Genomic DNA, 14453 nt, shown 5'->3' on the forward strand with positions numbered 1-14453 from the left:
ACACCCGAGACGGCTTTTCTCAGAGCCCCTTTGGTCTCTCCACTGGTGCCGGACCAGAAGACGCCAAAAGGCGTCGCACAACTCAAAAAAACAGCGCACCATCAGAGTTCTTGAGGTGCTCGGGGGGGGGTGGGTGGTGAGCGTTTACATTATGACACCTCCTCTTTGCCAGTAACAAGATATGGGAATAGGTTCCCGCACAGCTGAGACACGCACCGCGCTCGAGGGGATGGACGCAAAAGTTCAGCAACCTTTGGAGGGACGTCGGTCAAACCCAGGCGAGGCGCCGACTGTTGCTCTGTGATGGATTTCCGCCTTCGATCTCCTCCTTCAGCGGGTCTCGGACTCTCCAAAGACGCTCAAATCCCGCGATCGAAAGTCAGCCCGCTTACCGTCGCCCGATGGATCCCACTGCCGGCAATCGGCATCGATCCGTCGACGGGCCCGTTGCTTGGAAGCGATTTTTGCGAGCCGCTTACCGGCGAGGCACCCCGGCCTCCACCACGCAAGCAAGAATAGCCGCACGCCGAATAATATTTTCGTCCGTCGAGCGGTCAAAATTAATTCCCCGAGGGGGGGGCACACTGGGGCAAGCTTCGCCGCTCCAGCCTCGAAGCCGATCGGGCGACGGGGGGGTGGGGAGTTTCTGGGGCGCTAGCGGGGGGCCGGGGGGGGGTGGGGGGGTGGGCCACAATGGGGGAGGGGGGGCCGGGCCGGGAACAGATGGATGGAGCGTTTGTGTGAACTGAATATGAATGATGCGGTTAATAAAACAAAATATATATATCAATGCGTGAAGGGATTTGGCCTTTTTCAGCGGGCAGCGAAGCGTTTATTAGCGAGGCAATGTTAACGAATTGCACGAACACGTACGATACGGAAACACGGCATAACTCGCGGTCAAAGCGCGCCTTCTAACGGGGAAATTGGGGCATTGCAGGAGAAGGGGGAAATTTTTTTTATTTAATAATAATAATATTTATATTTTGGGGGCTAAGTTCAGCGGGCCGGGTTAAGAAGCCCATCGGGCCGTACTTTGCCCACGTTTGATCTAGCTGCCGACTGCAAACTTGATATGCTTTCGTCATACCGATGAGACAATAACTATAGTCTATGATTTAAAAATAAAATATAAAAACGTATTTTCAAACGTTATTTGTTAACGTGTTTTATTTATTTATTAATTATTAACTCGCTCTGCCTGCTGTTGCTGTATCTTCAAATCTTGCAACTCAATGTTCACCCACTTCCCAAAGGCGGTGCCAACTGCAAACTCGCTATGCTTATGCCACACCGATGACAATGCTACATTATATCATTAAATATTAAAAAAACAATCATTCGTAAACTTTCTTTTGTACATGTTGTACGTTTCGGCTTGGGCCTCTTAGTTGCCCACGATCACCCACCGGGGTCCCCTTGGCAAAGCTACGGGAGTCGTGGAGTTCTGACATTGCCAGTAGGGAACATTTCATTAGTCTCTGGCTCTATTCGGTAAGGTCACGTAGCAGGTTAAATAATAAAAAAACGAAGATAAGGCGACACAACAAAAACTCACGACGTTTCGGGCCACAACACAAAGCGGCATTCATCAGGCGAAAGGGGGGGGAACCCAGACTGTCTCGAGGACAGCGCCGGAGTGAAACTAGAGCCAAGCTCAGACCGCGACCTTTGAAGCCGCGTACGAGAGGGATCGAGGCGCTTCGACAGAGGAATTGGCTTCAAAATGTTTTTACCTACGTGGTGACTTTACCGAACAGAACCAAAGAGCACGGATCGTTGCAGTCACGAAAGCTTCAAAAAAACAAATCTAGAATACATTTCATTAGACCTCCTTGTTGCCAGTACCAAATTAATAATAATACGGTATCATAGTCTGTGTTGTTTTTTTTTAAGTTTGCATTTCGTTGGCAGAAAAAAGTGGGGAAACCCCTGTTGTTGTTGTTATTGTTATTATTAACACGTAGGCTTTCGCGACCAATATTATTCATAATAAAGGTTTTTTGGGTTAGATCGCGTTTATTTATAAATGTGTCGTAACCCTCCACCACCCGACACGGCCAATCAGCAAAAAAAGTGTCACGAAGTAGTGAATTATTTGTCTTTTGTCAACGTGACACTTTTTTTTTTGATGATTGGCCGTGTCGGGTGGTGGAGGGTTACGACACATTTATAAATAAACGCGATCTAACCCAAAAAACCTTTATTATGAATATTGTTATTATTATAGCACGGTACATTTGATTAAAGCGTTTTTGTTAAATATTTTACTATGGGGGCGTCCATAAACCTTCATGACCTCCACGTGCACCTAGCCTGGCACAGCAGTCAACCCGTGGCACCTGCTGGGTCTGTCACGTGACCTCCACGTGCACCTAGCCTGGCACAGCAGTCAGCCCGTGGCACCTGCTGGGTCTGTCACGTGACCTCCACGTGCACCTAGCCTGGCACAGCGGTGAGATACTTTTAGTAACCGGCTTTATTGCAACCTTAAATGTCGCGTCTAAGGGCATGAAAAAATCACAAAATACATTTACATATACAGGGTGGCCCAGAAGTCAGGACACATAGGGGGTGACGTCATACAGGGTGGCCCAGAAGACAGGACACATAGGGGGTGACGTCATACAGGGTGGCCCAGAAGTCAGGACACATAGGGGGTGACGTCATACAGGGTGGCCCAGAAGTCAGGACACATAGCGGGTGACGTCATACAGGGTGGCCCAGAAGACAGGACACATAGGGGGTGACGTCATACAGGGTGGCCCAGAAGTCAGGACACATAGGGGGTGACGTCATACAGGGTGGCCCAGAAGTCAGGACACATAGGGGGTGACGTCATACAGGGTGGCCCAGAAGACAGGACACATAGGGGGTGACGTCATACAGGGTGGCCCAGAAGGCAGGAAACATAGGGGGTGACGTCATACAGGGTGGCCCAGAAGTCAGGACACATAGGGGGTGACGTCATACAGGGTGGCCCACAAGTTAGGACACATAGGGGGTGACGTCATACAGGGTGACCCACAATTCAGGACACATAGGGGGTGACGTCATACAGGGTGGCCCAGAAGTCAGGACACATAGGGCGTGACGTCATACAGGGTGGCCCAGAAGTCAGGACACATAGGGGGTGACGTCATACAGGGTGGCCTACAAGTCAGGACACATAGGGGGTGTCGTCATACAGGGTGGCCCAGAAGTCAGGACACATAGGGGTGACGTCATACAGGGTGGCCCACAAGTCAGGACACATAGGGGGTGACGTCATACAGGGTGGCCCACAAGTCAGGACACATAGGGGGTGATGTCATACAGGGTGGCCCAGAAGTCAGCACACATAGGGGTGACGTCATACAGAGTGGCCCAGAAGTCAGGACACATAGGGGGTGACGTCATACAGGGTGGCCCAGAAGACAGGACACATAGGGGTGACGTCATACAGGGTGGCCCAGAAGACAGGACACATAGGGTTGACGTCATACAGGGTGGCCCACAAGTCAGGACACATAGGGGGTGACGTCATACAGGGTGGCCCACAAATCAGGACACATAGGGGTGACGTCATACAGGGTGGCCCAGAAGTCAGGACACATAGGAGGTGACGTCATACAGGGTGGCCCACAAATCAGGACACATAGGGGTGACGTCATACAGGGTGGCCCAGAAGTCAGGACACATAGGGGGTGACGTCATACAGGGTGGCTCAGAAGTCAGGACACATAGGGGGTGTCGTCATACAGGGGTGGCCCAGAAGTCAGGACACAGCGGGTGACGTCATACAGGGTGGCCCAGAAGTCAGGACACATAGCGGGTGACGTCATACAGGGTGGCCCACAAGTCAGGACACATAGGGGGTGTCGTCATACAGGGTGGCCCAGAAGTCAGGACACATAGGGGTGACGTCATACAGGGTGGCCCACAAGTCAGGACACATAGGGGGTGACGTCATACAGGGTGGCCCACAAGTCAGGACACATAGGGGGTGACGTCATACAGGGTGGCCCACAAGTCAGGACACATAGGGGGTGTTGTTATTGGGGGTGGCCCACAAGTCAGGACACATAGGGGGTGACGTCATACAGGGGTGGCCCACAAGTCAGGACACATATTGGGTGATGTCATACAGGGGTGGCCCACAAGTCAGGACACATAGGGGGTGACGTCATACAGGGGTGGCCCACAAGTCAGGACACATAGGGGGTGTTGTTACAAGGTATGGCACTGATGAGGCGTTGACGGGTACGGCGACAGCCTCCGCTAGCCCATCGTGACGCCGTCGAAGATTGTATCCAGCGGTGGAGAGCGAGGAGCTGGAGACGTCAGCTCCGGCCGCCCCCGGCTGCTGCTCCTGCTGCTGCTCCTCCTGCTGCTCCTGCTGCTCCTGCTGCATGGACGTTCTCGTAGACGCCGGCCGTGGGGTCAAAGCCGTCGCCAGGGGCGGCGGGGAGCAGGTCGCTCACACACTGGTGGACGAACACGTACTGGGCCTAGTGGCGACGGCGGTGGTGGTGGTGGTGATGGGCACACACAGGACAAGGGTACAGTGTAGTAGTGTATAGTGTAGTAGTGTAGTGTACAGTGTAGTGTATAGTGTAGTGTATAGTAGTGTAGTAGTGTAGTGTATAGTGGTGTGTAGTGTAGTGTATAGTGTAGTGTATAGTAGTGTATAGTGTAGTGTGTAGTGGTGTATAGTGTAGTGTGTAGTGTAGTGTATAGTGTAGTGTATAGTGTAGTGTATAGTGTAGTAGTATAGTGTACAGTGTAGTGTATAGTGTATTAGTGTATAGTGTAGTAGTGTATAGTGTAGTAGTGTATAGTGTAGTAGTGTAGTAGAGTATAGTGTAGTGTATAGTGTAGTAGTGTAGTGTAGTAGTGTATAGTGTAGTGTATAGTGTAGTGTGTATAGTATAGTGTAGTGTATAGTGTAGTGTATAGTGTACTAGTGTATAGTGTAGTTTATAGTGTAGTGTATAATGTAGTGTATAGTAGTGTATAGTGTAGTGTATAATGTAGTGTATAGTAGTGTATAGTGTAGTGTATAGTGTAGTGTGTAGTAGTGTATAGTATAGTGTAGTGTATAGTGTAGTGTTTAGTAGTGTATAGTGTAGTGTATAGTGTACTGTAAAGTAGTGTATAGTGTAGTGTATAGTGTAGTGTGTAGTAGTGTATAGTGTAGTGTATAGTAGTGTATTGTGTAGTGTATAGTGGTGTGTAGTGTATAGTCTAGTGTATAGCGTAGTGTATAGTGTAGTGTAGTGTACAGTGTAATGTATAGTGTAGTGTATAGTAGTATATAGTAGTGTAGTGTGTAGTGTATAGTGTAGTGTGTAGTGTATAGTGTAGTGTATAGTGTAGTGTAGTGTATAGTAGTGTATAGTGTAGTGTATAGTAGTGTACAGTGTAGTGTGCAGTGGAGTGTACAGTGTAGTGTATAGTGCAGTGTATAGTAGTGTATAGTAGTGTATAGTTTAGTGTATAGTGTAGTGTATAGTGTAGTACTGTATAGTGTAGTGTATAGTGTAGTGTGCAATAATGTATAGTGTAGTGTATAGTAGTAGTGTATAGTGTAGTGTATAGTAGTGTATAGTAGTGTACAGTGTAGTGTGTAGTTGTGTGTAGTGTAGTGTATAGTGCAGTGTATAGTGTAGTAGTGTAGAGTGCAGTGTATAGTGTAGTGGTGTATAGTATAGTAGTGTAGTAATGTATAGTGTAGTGTATAGTGTAGTAGTGTAGTGTATAGTGCAATAGTGTTTAGTGTAGTAGTGTATAGTGTAGTAGTGTCTAGTGTAGTAGTGTATAGTGTAGTAGTGTTGTAGTGCATAGTGTAGTAGTGTATAGTGTAGTAGTGTTGTTGTGCATAGTGTAGTAGTGTATAGTGTAGTAGTGTATAATGTAGTAGTGTTTAGTGTAGTAGTGTATAGTGTCGTAGTGTATAGTGTAGTAGTGCAATAGTGTAAAGTGTAATAGTGTTGTAGTGTATAGCGTATTAGTGTATAGTGTAGTAGTGTATAGTATAGTAGTGTCTAGTGTAGTAGTGTTTTAGTGTAGTAGTGTTTTAGTGTATAGTGTAGTGTATAGTGTAATAGTGTTGTAGTGTATAGTATAGTAGTGTTTAGTGTAGTAGTGTTGTAGTGTATAGTGTAGTGTATAGTGTAGTAGTGTTGTAGTGTATAGTGTAGTAGTGTTGTAGTGTATAGTGTAGTAGTGTAGTAGTGTTGTAGTGTATAGTGTAGTAGTGTATAATGTAGTAGTGTTGTAGTGTATAGTGTAGTAGTGTATAGTGTAGTAGCGTATAGTGTAGTAGTGTTGTAGTGTATAGTGTAGTAGTGTATAGTGTAGTAGTGTTGTAGTGTATAGTGTAGTAGTGTTGTAGTGTATAGTGTAGTGTATAGTGTAGTGTTGTAGTGTAGTAGTGTATAGTGTAGTAGTGTTGTAGTGTATATTGTAGTGTATAGTGTGTAGTGTAGTAGTGTATAGTGTAGTAGTGTATTGCAGTGTATAGTGTAGTAGTGTATAGTGTAGTAGTGTTTTAGTGTATAGTTTAGTAGTGCATAGTGTAGTAGTGTTGTAATGTATAGTGTAGTAGTGTATAGTGTAGTAGTGTTGTAATGTATAGTGTAGTAGTGTAAAGTGTAGTAGTGTTGTAGTGTATAGTGTAGTAGTGTATAGTGTAGTAGTGTTGTAGTGTGTAGTGTATAGTGTAGTGTCTAGTGTAGCAGTGTATAGTAGTGTATAGTGTAGTGTATAATATAGTGTGTATTAGTGTGTAGTGTAGTGTATAGTGTAGTAGTGTTGTAGTGTATAGTGTAGTGTATAGTGTAGTAATGTATAGTGTAGTAGTGTATAGTGTAGTAGTGTATAGTGTAGTAGTGTTGTAGTGTATAGTGTAGTAGTGTTGTAGTGTATAGTGTAGTGTATAGTGTAGTAGTGTTGTAGTGTATAGTGTATAGTGTAGTAGTGTTGTAGTGTATAGTGTAGTAGTGTTGTAGTGCATAGTGTAGTAGTGTATAGTGTAATAGTGTTGTAGTGTATAGTGTAGTAGTGTATATTGTTGTAGTGTATAGTGTAGTAGTGTTGTGGTGTATAGTGTAGTGTATAGTGTAGTGTATAGTGTAGCGTAGTAGTGTAGCGTAGTGTATAGTAAATAGTGTAGTAGTGTATATTGTAGTGTATAGTGTAGTAGTGTATAGTGTAGTAGTGTATAGTATATTAGTGTATAGTGTAGTAGTGTTGTAGTGTATAGTGTAGTAGTGTATAGTGTAGTAGTGTTGTAGTGTATAGTGTAGTAGTGTTGTAGTGTATAGTGTAGTAGTGTTGTAGTGTTGTAGTGTATAGTGTAGTAGTGTATAGTGTAGTAGTGTTGTAGTGTATAGTGTAGTGTATAGTGTAGTGTATAGTGTAGTGTATAATGTAGTGTATAGTAGTGTATAGTGTAGTGTATAGTGTAGTGTGTAGTAGTGTATAGTATAGTGTAGTGTATAGTGTAGTGTTTAGTAGTGTATAGTGTAGTGTATAGTGTACTGTAAAGTAGTGTATAGTGTAGTGTATAGTGTAGTGTGCAGTAGTGTATAGTGTAGTGTATAGTAGTGTATTGTGTAGTGTATAGTGGTGTGTAGTGTATAGTCTAGTGTATAGCGTAGTGTATAGTGTAGTGTAGTGTACAGTGTAATGTATAGTGTAGTGTATAGTAGTATATAGTAGTGTAGTGTGTAGTGTATAGTGTAGTGTGTAGTGTATAGTGTAGTGTATAGTGTAGTGTATAGTAGTGTATAGTGTAGTGTATAGTAGTGTACAGTGTAGTGTGCAGTGGAGTGTACAGTGTAGTGTATAGTGCAGTGTATAGTAGTGTATAGTAGTGTATAGTGTAGTGTATATTGTAGTGTATAGTGTAGTACTGTATAGTGTAGTGTATAGTGTAGTGTGCAATAATGTATAGTGTAGTGTATAGTAGTAGTGTATAGTGTAGTGTATAGTAGTGTATAGTAGTGTACAGTGTAGTGTGTAGTTGTGTGTAGTGTAGTGTATAGTGCAGTGTATAGTGTAGTAGTGTATAGTGCAGTGTATAGTGTAGTGGTGTATAGTATAGTAGTGTAGTAATGTATAGTGTAGTGTATAGTGTAGTAGTGTAGTGTATAGTGCAATAGTGTATAGTGTAGTAGTGTTGTAGTGTATAGTGTTGTAGTGTATAGTGTAGTAGTGTCTAGTGTAGTAGTGTCTAGTGTAGTAGTGTATAGTGTAGTAGTGTTGTAGTGTATAGTGTAGTGTAGTAGTGTATAGTGTCGTAGTGTTGTAGTGTATAGTGTAGTAGTGTATAGTGTAGTAGTGTTGTAGTGCATAGTGTAGTAGTGTATAGTGTAGTAGTGTATAGTGTAGTAGTGTAGTAGTGTATAGTGTAGTGTAGTAGTGTATAGTGTAGTAGTGTATAGTGTAGTAGTGTTGTAGTGCATAGTGTAGTAGTGTATAGTGTAGTAGTGTTGTTGTGCATAGTGTAGTAGTGTATAGTGTAGTAGTGTATAATGTAGTAGTGTTTAGTGTAGTAGTGTATAGTGTCGTAGTGTATAGTGTAGTAGTGCAATAGTGTAAAGTGTAATAGTGTTGTAGTGTATAGCGTATTAGTGTATAGTGTAGTAGTGTATAGTGTAGTAGTGTCTAGTGTAGTAGTGTTTTAGTGTAGTAGTGTTTTAGTGTATAGTGTAGTGTATAGTGTAATAGTGTTGTAGTGTATAGTATAGTAGTGTTTAGTGTAGTAGTGTTGTAGTGTATAGTGTAGTGTATAGTGTAGTAGTGTTGTAGTGTATAGTGTAGTGTTGTAGTGTATAGTGTAGTAGTGTATAGTGTAGTAGTGTTGTAGTGTATAGTGTAGTAGTGTATAATGTAGTAGTGTTGTAGTGTATAGTGTAGTAGTGTATAGTGTAGTAGCGTATAGTGTAGTAGTGTTGTAGTGTATAGTGTAGTAGTGTATAGTGTAGTAGTGTTGTAGTGTATAGTGTAGTAGTGTTGTAGTGTATAGTGTAGTGTATAGTGTAGTGTTGTAGTGTAGTAGTGTATAGTGTAGTAGTGTTGTAGTGTATATTGTAGTGTATAGTGTGTAGTGTAGTAGTGTATAGTGTAGTAGTGTATTGCAGTGTATAGTGTAGTAGTGTATAGTGTAGTAGTGTTTTAGTGTATAGTTTAGTAGTGCATAGTGTAGTAGTGTTGTAATGTATAGTGTAGTAGTGTATAGTGTAGTAGTGTTGTAATGTATAGTGTAGTAGTGTAAAGTGTAGTAGTGTTGTAGTGTATAGTGTAGTAGTGTATAGTGTAGTAGTGTTGTAGTGTGTAGTGTATAGTGTAGTGTCTAGTGTAGCAGTGTATAGTAGTGTATAGTGTAGTGTATAATATAGTGTGTATTAGTGTGTAGTGTAGTGTATAGTGTAGTAGTGTTGTAGTGTATAGTGTAGTAGTGTATAGTGTAGTAGTGTATAGTGTAGTAGTGTTGTAGTGTATAGTGTAGTAGTGTTGTAGTGTATAGTGTAGTGTAGTGTATAGTGTAGTAGTGTTGTAGTGTATAGTGTAGTAGTGTATAGTGTAGTAGTGTTGTAGTGTATAGTGTAGTAGTGTTGTAGTGCATAGTGTAGTAGTGTATAGTGTAATAGTGTTGTAGTGTATAGTGTAGTAGTGTATATTGTTGTAGTGTATAGTGTAGTAGTGTTGTGGTGTATAGTGTAGTGTATAGTGTAGTGTATAGTGTAGCGTAGTGTATAGTAAATAGTGTAGTAGTGTATATTGTAGTGTATAGTGTAGTAGTGTATAGTGTAGTAGTGTATAGTATAGTAGTGTATAGTGTAGTAGTGTTGTAGTGTATAGTGTAGTAGTGTATAGTGTAGTAGTGTTGTAGTGTATAGTGTAGTAGTGTTGTAGTGTATAGTGTAGTAGTGTTGTAGTGTTGTAGTGTATAGTGTAGTAGTGTATAGTGTAGTAGTGTTGTAGTGTATAGTGTAGTGTATAGTGTAGTGTATAGTGTAGTAGTGTATAGTGTAGTAGTGTTGTAATGTATAGTGTAGTGTATAGTGTAGTGTATAGTAGTGTATAGTGTAGTGTATAGTGTAGTGTATAGTAGTGTATAGTGTAGTGTATAGTGTAGTGTATAGTGTAGTGTATAGTGTAGTGTATAGTGTAGTGTATAGGGTAGTGTATAGTGTAGTGTATAGTGTAGTGTATCGTGTATCGTGTAGTGTATAGTGTAGTGTATAGTGTAGTGTAGTATACTCGTACAGCTCCCACCGGTGTGTTGGCGATCAAAGCCACAACATTTACAATGATAATAAGTTTTTCCCCATTTTTTGTGGCAACAAAACAGCCGTGTTAAGATGCTGAAACACCAAACTGAAACCTTTTACAAGGAATCGCGTCTGCATTAACCACAATTCTTGTGGTCAGAATTCAAACAAAAAACACACTCTGATAGGAGATGCATTGTCCTCGAAACTGATTGGTCCACACCAGATACAGATTTCTGTTGAACCTCGTGTCAAACGGTGGGCGGGGCTACTCGAGTCGGTGGGCGGGGTCTCATAAGCAGTGGGGCGGGGCTACTCGAGTAGTGGGCGGGGTCTCTTAAGCAGCGGGGGGCTGGGCTACTCGACTCGTGGGCGGAGCTCTTAAGTAGCGGACGGGGTTTCTTAAGCAGTGGGGCGGGGCTCTTAAGTAGTGGGCGGGGCTACTCGAGTAGTGGGCGGGGCTCTTAAGTAGCGGACGAGTCTCTTAAGTAGTGGGCGGGGCTACTTGAGTAGTGGGGCGGGGCTCTTAAGCAACGGGGGGGGGGGGCGGGGCTACTCGAGTAGTTGGTGGGGCTCTTAAGCAACGGGGGGCGGGGCTACTCGAGTAGTGGGCGGGGTTTCTTAACCAGCGGGGGACGGGGGGGGGCGTCTTAAGTAGCGGACGAGTCTCTTAAGTAGTGGGCGGGGTTTCTTAAGCAGTGGGGCGGGGCTACTCGAGTAGTGGGCGGGGCTCTTAAGTAGCGGACGAGTCTCTTAAGTAGTGGGCGGGGCTACTTGAGTAGTGGGGCGGGGCTCTTAAGCAACGGGGGGGGGCGGGGGGGGGTCTACTCGAGTAGTGGGCGGGTCTGCTCGAGTAGTGGGCGGGGTTTCTTAAGCAGCGGGGGAGGGGGGGGTGGTGCTGGGCTACTCGACTCGTGGGCGGGGACGAGTCTCTTTAAGTAGTGGGCGGGGGCAACTCGAGTAGTGGGGCGGGGCCAACTCGGCCAGTGGGCGGGGCCCCCCGCGACCACGTGTTCGCTCGTCACCTCGGTCTGCACCATGAGCATGCGGTTGGAGCGCATGGTGTGGGTGCAGCCGTAGATGTCAACGTCCGAGTTGGAGTCCAGCTGCTGCAGGGCCGTGTCGAGGGCTATGAAGGTGCCCGTACGGCCCACTCCCGCGCTGTGCCACAACAACAACAACAACGTCAACGTCAACAACAACAATAATAATAATAATTAAAAAAAGGTGGAGGAAGCCAAGGGTGTGGAGCCGTGTCAAGTTGCTTGCAGTATGGCATGAAGTGCTGAGTTGACTTTTCGTTTTTACAGCGAGGGATGAACACTTATTTGATCCCACTGCTGATTTTGTACGTTGTGTGCCCACTGACAAAGTAATGATGAGTCTAGAATTTCAATGGTAAGTTTGTTTGAACAGTGAGAGACAGAATAATAACAACAACACAAATCCAGAAAAACGCATGTTCAAAAACGTTATAAATTGATTTGCGTTTTAATGAGGGAAATACGTATTTGACCCTCTGCTGATTTTGTACGTTGTGTGCCCACTGACAAAGTAATGATGAGTCTAGAATTTTAATGGTAAGTTTGTTTGAACAGTGAGAGACAGAATAATAACAACAACACAAATCCAGAAAAACGCATGTTCAAAAATGTCATAAATTGATTTGCGTTTTAATGAGGGAAATACGTATTTGACCCTCTGCTGATTTTGTACGTTGTGTGCCCACTGACAAAGTAATGATGAGTCTAGAATTTTAATGGTAAGTTTGTTTGAACAGTGAGAGACAGAATAATAACAACAACACAAATCCAGAAAAACGCATGTTCAAAAATGTCATAAATTGATTTGCGTTTTAATGAGGGAAATACGTATTTGACCCTCTGCTGATTTTGTACGTTGTGTGCCGACTGACAAAGTAATGATGAGTCTAGAATTTTAATGGTAGGTTTTTTTGAACAGTGAGAGACAGAATAACAATAACAACACAAATCCAGAAAAACGCATGTTCAAAAATGTTATAAATTGATTTGCGTTTTAATGAGGGAAATACGTATTTGACCCTCTGCTGATTTTGTACGTTGTGTGCCGACTGACAAAGTAATGATCAATTCTAGATTTAAAGCTTTCGTGACTGCTAGGATCCATACTCTTTGGTTCTATTGGGTAAAGTCACGTAGGTGAAAATAAAGTTAGCTCTACCTGTGCCCGATGACAATTGACTGAGGTTGCAATCGAAACGTCGTACGCTAATTATGCAGTTTAATGTCATTATTATTATTATTATCATCATTACTTCTTATTTCTACGCGACTTTACCGGGGAGAAAAACTAAAAAAAACGAAGGGCAATTCCTGCAGTCGCGGAAGCTCCAAATCAAGTTTTTAGCGGAGGGGTGACGCGGAGGAGGAGCAGGAGGAGGAGGAGCAGGAAGGGGGCGTGGCCCCAGGGGTAAAAAAGGGGGCGTGGCCCCAGGGGGTAAAAAGGGGGCGTGGCCCCAGGGGTAAAAAAGGGGGCAGACTTTGCGCGCTCAGGCCCCGCCCCCCACGCACACTCACTCAGTCTCACACCTGCAGTGCACCAGCGTGGGAGCGGCGCGAGCGGAGGAGCAGGAAGGGGGCGTGGCCCCAGGGCTAAAAAGGGGGCGTGGCCCCAGGGGTAAAAAAGGGGGCGGATCTCGCACGCTCAGGCCCCGCCCCCACACACACACTCAGCCTCACACCTGCAGTGCACCAGCGTGGGAGTGGAGCGAGCGGAGGATGAGGAGGAGCAGGAAGGGGGCGTGGCCCCAGGGGTTAAAAAGGGGGCGGACTTCACGCGCTCAGGCCCCGCCCCCGCCCCACACACTCAGTCTCACACCTGCAGTGCACCAGCGTGGGAGTGGAGCGAGCGGAGGATGAGGAGGAGGAGGAGGAGCAGGAAGGGGGCGTGGCTGCAAGGGTAAAAAAGGGGGCGGACCTCGCGCGCTCAGGCCCCGCCCCCGCCCGACACACTCAGTCTCACACCTGCAGTGCACCAGCGTGGGAGTGGAGCGTGCGGAGGAGGAGCAGGAAGGGGGCGTGGTCCCAGGGTAAAAAAGGGGGCGTGGCCCCAGGGGTAAAAAAGGGGGCGGACTTCGCGCGCTCAGGCCCCGCCCCTGCCCCCCACACACACTCAGTCTCACACCTGCAGTGCACCAGCGTGGGAGTGGCGCGGGAGGATGAGGAGGGGGAGGAGCAGGAAGGGGGCGTGGCCCCAGGGCTAAAAAAGGGGGCGTTGCCCCAGGGGTAAAAAAGGGGGCGGACTTCGAGCACTCAGGCCCCGCCCCCCGCCCACCACCACACTCAGTCTCACACCTGCAGTGCACAAGCGTGGGAGTGGAGCGAGCAGAGGAGGAGCAGGAAGGGGGGCGTGGCCCCAGGGGTAAAAAAGGGGGCGTGGCCCCAGGGGTAAAAAAAGGGGGCGGACTTCGCATGCTCAGGCCCCGCCCCCCCACACACAGTCTCACACCTGCAGTGCACCAGCGTGGGAGTGGAGCGAGCGGAGGATGAGGAGGAGGAGGAGCAGGAAGGGGGCGTGGCCCCAGGGCTAAAAAGGGGGCGTGGCCCCAGGGGTAAAAAGGGGGCGGACTTCGTGCGCTCAGGCCCCGCCCCCGCCCCACACTCACACTCACTCAGTCTCACACCTGCAGTGCACCAGCGTGGGAGTGGAGCGAGCGGAGGATGAGGAGGAGGAGCAGGAAGGGGGCGTGGCCCCAGGGGTAAAAAAGGGGGCGGACTTCACGTGCTCAGGCCCCGCCCCCGCCCCCCACACTCAGTCTCACACCTGCAGTGCACCAGCGTGGGAGTGGAGCGAGCGGAGGAGGAGCAGGAAGGGGGCGTGGCCCCAGGGGTAAAAAAGGGGGCGTGGCCCCAGGGGTAAAAAAAGGGGGCGGACTTCACGTGCTCAGGCCCCGCCCCCGCCCCACACACACTCACTCAGTCTCACACCTGCAGTGCACCAGCGTGGGAGTGGAGCGAGCGGAGGATGAGGAGGAGGAGCAGGAAGGGGGCGTGGCCCCAGGGGTAAAAAAGGGGGCGTGGCCACAGGGGTAAAAAGGGGGCGGACTTCGCGCGCTCAGGCCCCGCCCCCCCCCCCACACACACTCAGTCTCACACCTGCAGTGCACCAGCGTGGGAGTGGAGCGAGCAGAGGAGGAGGAGGAGCAGGAAG

At 46.5% G+C, this 14453-nt stretch overlaps 1 protein-coding gene across 3 annotated transcripts in view; it reads right to left on the reverse strand.

Moving 5' to 3' along the window:
• Nucleotides 1-802: 802 nt before the first annotated feature.
• The window catches only part of LOC116957675 (uncharacterized), a 140719-nt gene continuing 127068 nt past the window's right edge, over nt 803-14453 (reverse strand). For all 3 annotated transcript variants that reach the window (XM_076057239.1, XM_076057240.1, XM_076057238.1), the window contains 2 exons: nt 11288-11423; nt 803-4490 (listed from right to left, as the gene is read on the reverse strand). In XM_076057239.1, the coding sequence (XP_075913354.1) occupies nt 4323-4490; nt 11288-11423 (304 nt within the window). In that variant the 3' untranslated portion in view covers nt 803-4322. The remainder of the gene's footprint in view (nt 4491-11287; nt 11424-14453) is intronic.

This window comes from Petromyzon marinus, chromosome 80 (assembly GCF_048934315.1).
Source record: "Petromyzon marinus isolate PM22_M1 ecotype Great Lakes invasive population chromosome 80, UKy_Petmar_22M1.pri1.0, whole genome shotgun sequence".
NCBI classification, from domain to species: Eukaryota; Metazoa; Chordata; class Hyperoartia; order Petromyzontiformes; family Petromyzontidae; genus Petromyzon; species Petromyzon marinus.